Source organism: Neomonachus schauinslandi, chromosome 8 (assembly GCF_002201575.2).
Source record: "Neomonachus schauinslandi chromosome 8, ASM220157v2, whole genome shotgun sequence".
In the NCBI taxonomy this organism is placed as follows: domain Eukaryota; kingdom Metazoa; phylum Chordata; class Mammalia; order Carnivora; family Phocidae; genus Neomonachus; species Neomonachus schauinslandi.
This window is the reverse complement of record NC_058410.1, coordinates 111,123,799-111,138,160: the sequence shown is the minus strand read 5'-3', so window position 1 is coordinate 111,138,160 and position 14,362 is coordinate 111,123,799. Positions and strand designations below refer to the sequence as shown.

Genomic DNA, 14,362 nt, shown 5'->3' with positions numbered 1-14,362 from the left:
TAGGCTCTCTCTTTGCTTAGAGGACCCCTTTCAATATTTCTTGTAGGGCTGGTTTTGTGTTTGCAAATTCCTTAGTTTTTGTTTGTCCTGGAAGCTTTTTATGTCTCCTTCAATTTTCAGTGACAGCCTAGCTGGATATAGTATTCTTGGCTGCATATTTTTCTCATTTAGTGCTCTGAATATATCCTGCCAGTCCTTTCTGGCCTGCCAGGTCTCTGTGGATAGGTCTGCCGCCAATCTAATGTTTCTACCATTGTAGGTTACAGATCTCTTGTCCTGAGCTGCTTTCAGGATTTTCTTTTTGTCTCTGAGACTCGTAAGTTTTACTATTAGATGTCGGGGTGTTGACCTATTTTTATTGATTTTGAGGGGGGTTCTCTGTGCTTCCTGGATTTTGATGTGTGTTTCCTTCCCCAAATTAGGGAAGTTCTCTGCTATAATTTGCTCCAACATAGCTTCTGCCCCTCTCTCTCTTTCTTCTTCTTCTGGGATCCCAGTTGTTCTGATACTGTTTCGTTTCATGGTATCACTTATCTCTCAAATTCTGCCCTGGTGATCCAGTAGTTATTTATCTCTCTTTTTCTCAGTTTCTTTATTTTCCATCATTTGGTCTTCTTTATTACTAATTCTCTCTTCTGCCTCATTTATCCTAGCAGCTAGAGCCTCCATTTTTGATTGCACCCAGGAGCAGTCTTTTAATTGGTTCCATAAAGAGATGATCGATTTTACTTACAAGTTATTTACACCCCTAGTACTAGCAACTAGACTTCTATTAGGGACCTTTTAAAAATTTGTTTTATGTAAAAATATTTTATATCATTTTTTAGGTGTTTTTGTGTATATGACCATGAGTAAAGCAAACCAGACTGTATGGTGATAGAGATATATAGCCATTGCTTAGCTCACTCAGTAGCCCAGTGACTTGATTTCCCAGCTTTACAGCATGTGCAATTAAAGTTTGTGTCTAAGAAAAATCAGAATTTTCACATGTCACATGCATATGGGGTTATTCACAAGAGCTGAAGATGCAAATCTTAATAACCAAAGCCTACTCTAGGATGACCTGCAAGTAGGTCTTGATATGAAAAAATAATAGATGAGGCATATATACCAAAATGTTAACATTTGTCAAGTGTAGTGATGGGTATAAATGATCATTATACTAGTCTCTGTACTTTCCTATATATTTAAAGCTTTTCATTATAAAAAGTAAACTTGGAAGAAGGGTACAATGCTTTTTATTGTGATCAAGACCTCTAGATTTTTAGGTGTACTAATGTCAAGTTCTTTATTCAAAAGACTTGTTTAAATTTATATAATTTTCAAATATTTTAGTTCTGGTGTTCTTTTCATCCTAGTAATTTAAAAAAATTTATTCAATTGTTCTAGCATAGATATACCTTATTATTATTATTTTGTTGTTGTTATTAAACTTTCACATTCTCTGATGCAGGAATATTTTGAACATTATCTTTGAAATTAAAGAAGTTCTAATAGTATTGTCATATAATTGCTTCCCCCTCATATACTCACTATTTTTGAAGCTTCATAAATTCCATTTATCCTCATTTTCTTTTTCTCATTAAAAGCAAAAAGCCCCTGCTGTTTAGTTTGTAACTCACATTTGAGCAGGAAACGTGCAGAGGACTCATTCTTCCATTTTTTGTGGATAAGTTTTATGAATTTTATGTTTAGTGTTTCATTTTATTATCTTGGTGTTGCAATTTCTGCTATTGGCATATCTATCATTATATGTTTTACATATAAAGTGTCTGAACACTGTGTGTAGATAGGTAAGAACTGTGTGCTCAAGAATCTTCTATTATAAATGATGTTTAAAATTTAGATGAAGGGTGGGGCACCTGGTTGGCTCAATCATTAAGTGTCTGTCTTTGGCTCAGGTCATGATCCCAGGGTCCTGGGATTGAGCCCTGCATCGGGCTCCCTGCTCAGCAGGAAGTCTGCATCTCCCTCTCCCACTCCCCCTGCATGTGTTTCCTTTCTTGCTGTGTCTCTGTCTGTGAAATAAATAAATAAAATCTTAAAAAAAAATTTAGATGAAGGGTATTTTCCTGATGGACCCATTTGATGCCATCTCTGAGCCTTCTTCTTTGGAGTTACAGGTACTTTTTTTTTTTTTTAAGCTTTGAATTTCAACTTCTTTTTATTCTTTTTATTTTTTTTAATATTTTATTTATTTATTCATGAGAGTCAGAGAGAGAGAGAGGCAGAGGCAGAGGGAGAAGCAGGCTCCCCACCTAGCAGGGAGCCCGATGCGGGACTCGATCCCAGGACCCCAGGATCATGACCTGAGCCGAAGGCAGACGCTTAACCATCTGAGCCACCCAGGTGCCCCGGAGTTACAGGTACTTTGTAGACTTGCCTTACTGAGAGTGGGAGAGACCCCTCCTTGGCTTATTTTTATTAGACTCTATTTGATATACAGATAACACATGTAATATGAATTCTGACATCCCAGGTTACCAGCAAAGATATTAATTTCCATAAGCCACATATCATTGATTTAATTAAATCATAATTACACCTCATACCTAGGACATACAGTACACTATTCAATAGTTATTTCTGGGGCACCTGGGTGGCTCAGTCAGTTGTGTCTGTCTTTGGCTCAGGTCATGATCCCGGGGTCCTGGGATCTTGCCCCGCATTGGGCTCCCTGCTTAGGAGAAAGCCTGCTTCTCCCTCTCCCTCTGCCTGCCACTCCCCCTGCTTGTGCTCTCTCTCTCTCTCTCTGTGTCAAATAAATAAATCTTTAAAGAAATAGTTGTTATTTCTGGTTTTATTTATTTTATTACCATTAAAACATCTTTTATATATTTTATATTGTCCTAGCAATTAAGAGGCAACCTCCTTGTAGGAATGCCATTGACCTTACCTGTTCTCCCATCCTGATTTGCATCATAGTTAAAAGCAGGGTCTCAAAATCTCAGGCACATAACTGTGGTTATGTAATATAGCTGTAGGAACTTGGACAAGGTGCTTAACTTCCCTACCTCTCTATTTTCCCTGCTTGCTTCTCCTGCTCCCTCTGCCCTTCCCCACTCGTCTTTTCTCTCTCTCTCTATCTCAAATAAATAAAATCTTTATAAAAAGATAATCTTGAACTATTAATCCTTAAAATCACTTTCACCTCTAAAATTGTATTTTTAAATAAAAATTTAAATTTAGATGTACAGAAAAGTTATAGTACAGAATTCTCTTCACCCAGTTTCTCTTGTTAACATCTTGCATTACCTTGGTACATTTGTCAAAACTGATGTTCTTTTTCAGTTCCAAGAACCAGTCTAGGATGCTACATTGCATTTAGTAAAATTTGACTTTAAGATAAAAATGTTACACTATTTTATGTGTGGTTAGAGTTTTGAATATTATAGGATATTGGTTATTAAAACTATAAATATATGATGCAATTCATTTAATATATTTCAATTTTAGGTTTCCATGGCACATGGAATACAAAATTTGATTAATGCCATCAGAATGATTCACAGTGTGTCACGGTATTATAACACCTCAGAGAGAATGACTTCATTGTTTATCAAGGTAAGTTTCCAAGGGAAGAAATCATACATGTAACCCTGTGAAAAGTTAACAATACTTTCCCTCTGGGCCAGGGAAGGGAAATGGGAAGTTTGGGTGCCTCTCAGAGTTCTGGATTTGGCAGAACAGTGGATAAGAAAAGAAAGGTGTCGACTGGTCAGTTCTACTTAATTGAAGGTGTACCTTCTTGTCAGAGGTAAGCCCTCAGGCTTTTTGTTTAAATGTAGCTGGTGCTTTTCTTTCTTTCCTTTGTTTTCTTTCTTTCCTTCCTTCCTTCCTTTGAGAGAAAGAAGTGGTGGGGAGGGGCAGAGGGAAAGGGGGAGAGAGAATCCTAAGCAGGCTCCACACTGAGCATGGAGCCCGACATGGAGCTCGATCTCACGACCTGGAGATCATGGCTGGTGCTTTTCTAATTTATTCATTCCAAATAGTTTTGCTCAAGAGCCAGGAATTGTGTGCATGATTGACAACACTTCTTTAGCTACTCCCACCAGCACTGTAATTTGTGTAAAATCTTCCTCTGTTGTGACATATGGTTCATTACTTAAATAATTTGAAAAAACGTCCAAGAGACACATAAATAAAATTTCTTTGTAATTCCAGCAGAACATAAATATATAAAGTAACAGTCACATCTCAACTCTCTTTTTAAAAAACTAATCAATAGATTTAATCATTATCCATCTCTTAAACAGGGGAAGAATGTTAGGATTTTTCCCCATCACTTGTCTCTTTCTTGCTATATATGTCTCACGCTGAGATTTCTTGTTCTACATTTTTGTTAATAATTTTAAACTATTTTGTCTAATAGTTTGTTAATATTATGAATCCCCATGTGTTCAGAATAAAATCTAAGCATTGCTAGTTTCTTTGATCACCTCTCTCTTGTGATTTCTACATCTTCCTCCATCTTGGATTCATTATTTCTTTGGCTGAAAAGTATTGTCAAGTGGTTCTTTCAGAGATGGTCTGTATGTGGTGAACCTCCTGAATTCCTGCATGTCTGAAAATAGCTTAATTTTGTCCTGCTACTCAAATGTTAGTTTCAGTGGGATTCCAGGTTCAACATAATTTTCTCCTGGAAACTTGAAGTATTGTTGTCTCTTATCCAGTACTGTTGATGAGAAATTTATGCTAATATGATTCTTTTTCCTTTGTAGGCAACCTGTCTTATTCTTTCAAGAAGTTTTTCGGATTTTTTCTTTATCCTTGAACTTGTAAAATTTCAAAGTGATGTGGTTCTTTTTACATTTATGTTGTTCTATACTTGCTGGATTGTTGCAATCCAGAAACTTTCGTCTCTATTCCTGGGAAATTTCCCTCTTTTTTCCTTTGAGTATTCCTTACCTACCTGTTCAGTTTATTCTGTCCCCTTGAATTTAACTTCCATTTCTCTTAATGTTTTGTTTTGTTTTGTCAGTTTCTGTCCTTTGACCTTTCAGCTCACTCTTTTGTTCTTCGTTTATGTCCCAGTTGTTGGTCAGTTCATCAATAGAATTTTTTTATTTTGATAATAAAAATTTTAATTTCCAAGTTCTCTAGTTGGTTTTTTTTGTGATGTAAAATACTCTCATATCTTTCTCATGCAGTTAATAAAAGATATCTTAAAATATTTTACATATCTTTTTTTGTATTTCCTCTGTTGAGTTTAAAGCCTCTGTTACCATGTTTCTTTTCTTTTTATTTTTTAAAGATATATTTATTTATATTTAGAGAAAGAGAGAGTGTGCGAAAGTATGAGTGGGGGAAGGGGCAGAGGGAGAAGGAGAGAGAGAATTCTCAAGCTGACTCCCCACTAAGCACAGAGCCTAATGTGGGGCTCAATCTCACAACTCTGAGAGCATGACCTGACCTGAAATCAAGAGTCTGATGCTTAACTGACTGAGCCACCCAGGCGCCCCACCATGTTTATTTTCTTTAGTTGTTTGGTGATTCTGGGTTGTCTGCCCATCTTTGTATTTAAGTCCTAATTTGCCTGCTTGTTCTGTTTCTTGTAGTCTGTCTCTTATGTGTGGGGGTGTGGCAGGTAGGGAATGTGAAGAGCTTTTTCTCTAACATGTCCTCCTGGGGTGCAATAGCTACCTGGGGCATAGTCCACACTCATGGCTCTGTCCTGTCAGCATATGCCATTGTTGCCCACTGTACAAGTTGCTCCAAATTCAGTGTGTAGGGTCACAACCAAGGGCCACCTCCCATTGTCTCCACCTCAAAGATTTCCACCTTCACAGTAACCTTCTCCAGAAGGGGTTCTGGTTTTCTGTCATCTTTATTTTTTTTTTTTCCTCTTGTAGATTTGATCCTGTGTGCTTTCTATATTTTAGGAATTCTCCAAAATTTCTGTGTGTCGGCCTGCCCTCTCAATCTAACCTCCTGACTGTTTTTTCCCCCCTCACTATTTTGGGGTATGTGAGAGGTGGTTAACTTTAAATTTAGTTTGCATGTTGAAGGATGGTGAAGAATGACACTTGGATCCTAGTTAGAGGAAAAATAGACAAAAGGAAAATATAGTTGACTTCGGAAATTATGGTCCCTGTGACGTTGACTTAAATGCAGTAAAAAATTTGAGCTGTCTTGGTTTTGATGGAATGTGTATTTCTTTGTTTTTTATATTGTGATTCATTCCTCCCATAAGTTTACTGTTTATCATATTTTTATGCTTGTGGTTTAAAAATCTTAGATTTTATTTCTCTCTTCACCTATAGATATTTTGGACTTGTATTTATTTTAGGTAACAAATCAAATGGTGACGGCATGTAAAGCATATATTACTGATGGAGGAACCGTCCACGTATGGGATCAGGAAACACCGCTCGTATTAAAGAAAATTCAGGTTTGTAGAGATATTCTTATTTTCATACAGTAAAGCTTTCACCACCTGGCCCATTTTTTTTTTTTTTACTTTGTTCATTCACAAAACATGTTAAAAACATTGTAAAGAATAGCACGAGAATATAAATAGACCTCATTAAAATTATTGGCTTCCCTTAATATTTAGTGCAGGATCCTTTAGTGTAAAATTTAGTTCTCATCTTCTCCATGGCTGCCTATAGTGGACACCTCTTGCTGTCTCATATTCCCTGGTCCCCACCTTTCACTGCAGCCCCTGTTAATTTCATTTTCTTGACTTTTTGCATTGGCTAGGACTGACATGCATTCTTAAATAGTCAAGGTGATTATTGGCGTCTGGTTTTGATCTTCTTTTGGAAGAGAATGTTTCTGACATTTCTAACATTTCCCCATTTTGATGTATTCATAGGTTTTAAATACATCTTTGATCAGATTAAGGAAGTTCTGCTCCTAGTCTTACTACTAGGACATATTTTTTAAAGCTATGAATGGGCTTTAAAAAATGTTTTTCTGCACATATTTATTGAGATGCTTATTAGATTTTTCTCAGTCTGTTAGTGTAATAGATGACATTTTTAGGTTTTCTAAAATGAAACTTTCCGGGTCATGGTGTAAATTTTTTTTTAAAGATTTTATTTATTTATTTGTCAGAGAGCACGCACACACAAGCGGGGGGAGCAGCAGAGGCAGAGGGAGAAGCAGGCTCCCCGCTGAGCAAGGAGCCCAATGTGGGACTCGATCCCAGGACCCTGGGATCAGGACCTGAGCCAAAGGCAGATGTTTAACCGACAGCCACCCAGCTGTTCCATGGTCTAATTTTTAAAAAAAAATTTTTTTAAACACTCTAAAATTTGGGTTGCTACAATTTTATTTAGGAGTTTTTGCAACTATATTCATGAGAGGTAGAGAGCCTGTAAATTTCCTTTGTCATACTGTCCTTGTCAGTGTTTTTGGCACCAAGGTCTCAGCCTCAGTGGAGGAGGAGGAGGGGAAGGTAGTATTCCCCCCTCTTATATTCTATGGAAAAGTTTGCAGAAAATTAAAAGGATCTGTTTTTTGAAAGTCTTCAGGAAATGACCATGGCAGGAAGGCTGCATCCGGAAGTGGTTATTGGCAGTCCTCATGTGCTGCTCCCTGGGCTTTAGGGAGCCAAGGCACCAGGCTGGAACTGGGAGGGAGAGCCAGAAAGGATGCTCAGCGCCCTCCAACTGGGATGTGAGCACTGTATTTATGGGTCTTTACCATGCTCTGAGCTCTGGAACCAGACGATAAAAAAGAGTGGTGAGAGGGAACAGAAGATGAAGAATTAGTTACTGAGATGAGGAAACCCAAGGGACCCCCATGAGAGAAAAAGCTGTTTTTCCCTTCCCTTTGCTTCTTTTCCAGCTTCTGTTCTTGCTAGGACCTGCACCCTCACCCCACTTTACACATGCCTTGTAATGCAAATTACTTATGTTCTCCTTGTAATGGACAAAGAGATAATGATATCTTTGAAGTCTTCCAGCACAGTAGATGATATCTAAGGAATGACCAGGCAGAGCCATCGTGTGCCTATTCCAGACCATTGGCCCTGGACATCTCAATGCCAAGACCCCTGGCTTCAGGGAATGAGGACTTATGAAGGACACCTGGACCCTGTCCTGTTCTGCCCAGTTCCTATACGCCTAGGAGGACACGTGCACCAGACCACGATTGCCAATAAAAACTCCAGACCCCAAGCAAAGATGACTCATGCTCCTATCCTTTCTGAGTCTGTATCTGCTCTCTCTACATCGTCAATAAACTCTGCTCTCACCTTCTGCTGGCTCACGTTTGATTTCCATCCTGGGTGAAGCCAAGGACCCTCTTGGCTGGTCCTGTGGGACCCCGTCTCTGGCCTCAGACCTGGCATGCTTGCATCATTAGGACAGTTTCTTATGCTGAAAATACTTGATCCCGAAGACTGGAAGAACCAGGCTCATTATGGGGTTCTTGGACTTGGCCATGTAAGACACAGAGTTACAGAGACAGACCAAAACTGCTCATAAAGCAGTGGTGTTAAAACAGCCCTGAGAGAAGCTGGTGACCCAATAAAAGAAGATCATGGCCACTTCATAACTATGGGCATAATGAAACCTTATGAAATGTCTGACCCAGTGAAAATAAGAGAATCTAAGAGATGCAGCTTACTTTTCATAAGTCTGTTCCTTCTAAAAGTAAGGCAAAGGACAGTTCCTTCAGAGTGTTTTCCCTAGGGCTTGAAAGGAATTCTAGATCATTAAATAATAAAAAGGCTCCTAAACTTGGTGATATGAAGTCACCATTTGAAGATGTAGAGACATTTTATTCCTTCTGGTATATTTTTTACTCCCGGAGACAGTCTTTGTATTTAAATGAAGAAGCAGGATGTCATGATGACAGGAGATGGATTGAAAAACAAGACAGAGCAACAGGGCACCAAGAAAAAAAGAACTGAGCTGAATGAGAACGTTAATTGATAATGCATGTAGTTGTGATGCAAGGATAAACACATTCTAAAAAGAAAAAGCCAAGAAAGAAACAGAGAAGAAAGTGAGTGCAGAAGGAAAACAGAAGATGTCAGAAGCTAAAGAAAAAGATTAGCTGAATCCAAAGCTGCTTGGGTTGCTAAGGAGAAGGGAATGGAGGTCAGTCAATAGGCATTATTGTCAAGGAAGGAAAAGATACCCAGAAAAAAAAAAAAAAAGCCATTAGAAGGGAAAGGCAAAAACCTCAAAATTCATGGGAGACCTGGAATTGCTTTTCTTTTTTCTTTTTTAAAAGATTTTATTAATTTAAGACATAGAGATACAGAGAGAGAGAGCATGAGCAGGGGGAGAGGCAGAGGGAGAGGGAGAAGCAGGCTTCCCACTGAGCCAGGAGCCCAATGCAGGGCTTGATCCCAGGACCCTGGGATCATGACCTGAGCTAAAGGCAGATGCTTAACCATCTGAGCCACCCAGGTGCCCCTGGAATTGCTTTTCTGAGAATGAGATGGGGCAGGTTGGAAGGAAGAAGTGGAAAAACTTTCAGATATGTTCCAACTAGCAAGCTTAGGTACTTACATGAAATGCATCAGCATCTACAAAAGAAGTAGGAAAGCCTGCTCTGGTAAAACAGATAGAAGACACATATTGCATGGAGCACTGGGTGTTATACACAAACAGTGAATCATGGAACAACTACATCAAAAACTAATGATGTAATGTATGGTGACTAATATAATAAAATTAATTAAAAAAAAGAGAAACAAATGAGTAACATAGAAAAGAGAGAAGAAGCTGAGGCTTGTATGTGACAAGCATCTAAGAATGGAGAGACATCAACTGCCAAAGGTGGAAATGGCAGTAAAAACTGGTCAGAAGAGAATTGACCTGCAATTACTAATCAAAGCTGTGAATTTCCTTGCTGGAACAAATTCAAGATGGGAAGTAAGGGTTGTGGACCCAGTTCTAGTGTGTGTGTGTGTAGGGGGGAGGGGGCGGTTCCCCACACCAACGAGTGATTCTTGGACACTGAGTGTCCTACAGTTTAACTCAATTTTGACATATCTACCTGGAGATAGCATCACATCCCACAGGTTAAATCCCACAATTGTGGGGCTTCAGATGCCAGTAGTAAGTCCAGGTTGTCACACATGCTTTTGACTGACTGGCTGTAGATCAGAGGTTCCAATGACACCCTCAGACCTTGAGTTCCAGTAATTTGCTAGAGTGGTTCACAGAACTCAGAGAAGCATTTTACTCAATTACTAGATTACTGGTTTATTATACAAGAACACTACTCAGGAACAGGCAGATGGAAGAGGTACGTATAGGGCAAGGCATGGGGAAAAGGCACAGAGCTTGCATGCCCTCTCAGAGTGCACCACTCTCCCGGGATCTCCTTGTGTTCACCAACCTGGAAGTTCTCCAACCCCCATCTTTCTGGGTTTTTATGGAGGTTTCATTACATTTCAAAAGCATGATTGATCAACTCCTTGTCCATTGGTGGTTGATTCAAACTTTAGGCCCCCCCTTCCCAGAATCAGGGAGTAGGACATTCCTGGTTGGTTCCCCTGGCAACCAGCCCCCACCCTTAGGTGCTTCCAGAAGTCACCTCATAATGTAAACCCAGTTGTGGTGGAAAGGGGCTTGTTATGAATAACAAGACACCCATTTCACCTTTATGGCTCAAAAGCAATTTCAAGAACTGAAGACAAGAGATCGAATCTTGTAACAAAATATACTCCCACTGTTCTTATAATTTGGGAAATTGCAAGGTTTTTGGGAGCTGTGAGCCAGGAACCATGGATAAAAACCAAATATATATGAGAAATGTATTTTGGTCATCGGAATGACCAAATATATATATTTCTTATAAATCACAGTATCACAGGAAGCTGTTGCTGACTACATGAACACATATTCTTCTTATGGAGTTGGCAAAAAAAGAGTCTCCGAAGTCATGACCTTCATCAAAAAAGATGGTGCACTACAAGGAGTCATACCTCAAGCTGACAGTATGACAGCTTTTTGAAAGTCTGCACACATTTCACCTCTTGGACAACAGAGAAACAGAAGCTTTTGCAACAAGCTTTGAAAACCTATCCAATAAATACACCTGAAAAATGGGGGAAAAATAGCAGAAGCATTGTCTCATAGGACGGAAAAAGAGTACCTGAAATAATATAAGGAACTTGTTGAAACCGTAAAAACAAAGAAAGATGCTCAAGAACAAGTGCTGAGTGCAAGTAGAGTCACGACATGACTTAGTAATAATCTTTGTCATGTGTGCCTTTTAAAAATAAAACTGAAAATATTATATTAAAAAAAAGGGTCTGATAGAACTCATCTATTAAGTCACCTGGGCTTGACATTTTCTTTGTGGGAAGATTTTAAAATTGTTTTTGTTTTTTACAATTGAAGTTTTAAAATTGTGACAAAATATACATAACATAAAACTTACCATTTTAACCATTTCCAAGCCTGTGGTTCAGTGGCATCCCAATATTGTGCATCCATCATGACTTTACATTTCCAGAACTTTTGCATCATATCAAACTGAAACTCTGTACCCACTAAACAATAACTCCCGAAACTCTCCTCCCCACAGCCTCTGGGAACCTGTGTTCTATTTTCTGTCTCTATAAATTTGCCTATTCTAGGTACCCCCTTTAAGTGGAATCTTACAGGGTTTGTCCTTTTGTGACTGGCTTCTTTCCCTTAGCAAGTTCAGTCATGTAGGTAGCATATGTCAGAATTTCATTCCTTTTTATGGCTAAGTAATGTTCCATTGTATGGATATACCACATTTTTAAAATCAATTCATCTGTTGATAGACATCTGGATTATTACCACCATTTATCTTTGTGAGTAATTCTGCTATGAACACTGGTGTGCAATTATCTGTTTGAGTCTTTGCTTCCAATTCTTTTGGAAGTATATAGGGTATATACCTAGAACTGGAAGTGCTAGGCAATATGGTAATTTTATGTTTAATTTTTTGAGGAACCACCAAACTATTTTCCGCAGTGGCTGTATCATTTCACATTGCCATCAGCAATGCAGGAGGGTTCCAGTTTCTCCACATCCTTGCAAGTGCTTGTTATTTTCCATTTTGTTGATAATAGCCATCCTGATTGGGTGTGAAGTGGTATCTCACTGTGGTTTTGATTTGCATTTCCCTAATGGCTAGTTATGATTGAGCATCTTTTCATGTGCTTATTGGCCATTTGTATATCTTCTTTTTTTTATAATTTTTTTATTATGTTATGTTAGTCACCATACAGTACATCTTTAGTTTTTGATGTAGTGTTCCATGATTCATTGTTTGCATATAACACCACGTGCTCCATGAAATACCTGCCCTCCTTAATACCCATCACCAGGCTTACCCCTTTCCCCACCCTCTCCCCTCTAAAACCCTCAGTTTGATAACTTCTTTGGAGAAATGTCCATTCAAGTCCTTTACCTTATTTGTCCAACATGAAGAGATTGAGTGGTGAAGAGGAAGTAATATAAAGTAATTGCTATTAGATGGTATATTCCATGAGGGTTAGGGGTCTTATCTTTATTCCTAGCATCTCAAGGAGTTCCTAACACTTGGTGGGTACTAATAAACTATTGTTAGATGAGTGAAAAATAATCAGTGACCTTGAATGGAGCAATTATGTTGTTTTGGAGATTGAGATAGAAGAGGGAAGATGTATGAGACCATTTATTCACAAATCTGAATGTTTATAGGAATCACCCAGGAACTTGTTAAAAATATAGATTCCTGAGTCTCACTCACAGAAATTCTGATTTAGTGGCTGTGGTAGGCAGAAAATAGCTCCCCAAAGATGTCCATGTCCTAATTCCTGGAACAGGTGAATATATTATGTTATATGAAAAGAAAATAAGATTGTAGATAGAATTAGTGTTGCTAATCAGCTGACTTTGGCATGGGGAGATTATCCTGGATTATCCAAGTGGTCCCAATGTAATTGCAAGAGTCCTTATTTGCAAAGAGGGAGATGGAAGAGTGAGAACCAGAGAGATGGGGCTGTGATGAAGATTTGACTGGCCATTGGTAGCTTTGGAAAAGTTTAACATTATTTTTTCAAAATTTTTTTATTGATATGTTCATCACCATACATTACATCATTAGTGTTTTTTTTTTTAAAGATTTTATTTATTTATTTGAGAGAGAGAGAATGAGAGACAGAGAGCATGAGAGGGAGGAGGGTCAGAGGGAGAAGCAGACTCCCTGCTGAGCAGGGAGCCCGATGCGGGACTCGATCCCAGGACTCCAGGATCATGACCTGAGCCGAAGGCAGTCGCTTAACCAACTGAGCCACCCAGGCACCCCCTACATCATTAGTTTTTGATGTAGTGTTCCATTATTCACTGTTTGTGCATAACACCCAGTGCTCCATGCAGAACATGCCCTCTTTAATACCCATCACCAGGCTAACCTATCCTCCCACCCCCCTCCTCTCTAGAACCCTCAGTTTGTTTTACAGAGTCCATTGTCTCTCAAGGTTCGTCTCCCCCTCCGATTTCCCCCCCTTCATTCTTCCCCTCCTGCTATCTTCTTCTTCTTTTTTTTTCCTTAACATATATTGCATTATTTGTTTCAGAGGTACAGATCTGTGATTCAACAGTCTTGCACAATTCACAGTGTGCACCATAGCACATACCCTCCCCAGTGTCTATCACCCAGCCACCCCATCCCTCCCACCCCACCCCCTACTCCAGCAACCCTCAGTTTGTTTCCTGAGATTAAGAATTCCTCACATCAGTGAGGTCATATGATACATGTCTTTCTCTGATTGACTTATTTCGCTCAGCATATTATCCTCCAGTTCCATCCACGTCATTGCAAATGGCAAGATCTCATTCCTTTTGATGGCTGCATAATATTCCATTTTATATATATACCACATCTTTATCCATTCGTCTGTTGATGGACATCTTGGCTCTTTCCACAGTTTGGCTATTGTGGACATTGCTGCTATAAACATCGGGGTGCATGTACCCCTTCGGATCCGTACATTTGTATCTTTGGGGTAAATACCCAGTAGTGCAATTGCTGGATCATATGGTAGCTCTATTTTCAACTTTTTGAGGAACCTCCATACTGTTTTCCGGAGTGGCTGCACCAGCTTACATTCCCACCAACAGAATAGGAGTGTTCCCCTTTCTCCGCATCCCCGCCAACATCTGTTGTTTCCTGACTTGTTAATTTTAGCCATTCTGACTGGTGTGACGTGGTATCTCATTGAGGTTTTGATTTGGATTTCCCTGATGCCGAGCGATGTTGAGCACTTTTTCATGTGTCTGTTGGCCATTTGGATGTCTTCTTTGGAAAAATGTCTGTTCATGTCTTCTGCCCATTTCTTGATTGGATTCTTTGTTCTTTGGGTGTTGAGTTTGGTAAGTTCTTTATAGATTTTGGATACTAGCCCTTTATCTGATATGTCATTTGCAAATAT

The 14,362-nt window shown here is 39.0% G+C and overlaps 1 protein-coding gene and 1 pseudogene across 1 annotated transcript in view; both read left to right on the top strand.

Annotated features, from left to right (window-relative positions):
- The window catches only part of DNAH8 (dynein axonemal heavy chain 8), a 385,593-nt gene that overhangs the window by 51,492 nt on the left and 319,739 nt on the right, over positions 1 to 14,362 (top strand). Inside the window, exons 9-10 of the mRNA XM_021684619.2 lie at positions 3,457 to 3,564; positions 6,290 to 6,391. Of these exons, the coding sequence (XP_021540294.2) occupies positions 3,457 to 3,564; positions 6,290 to 6,391 (210 nt within the window). The remainder of the gene's footprint in view (positions 1 to 3,456; positions 3,565 to 6,289; positions 6,392 to 14,362) is intronic.
- Positions 8,298 to 10,923, top strand: LOC110575556 (annotated as a pseudogene).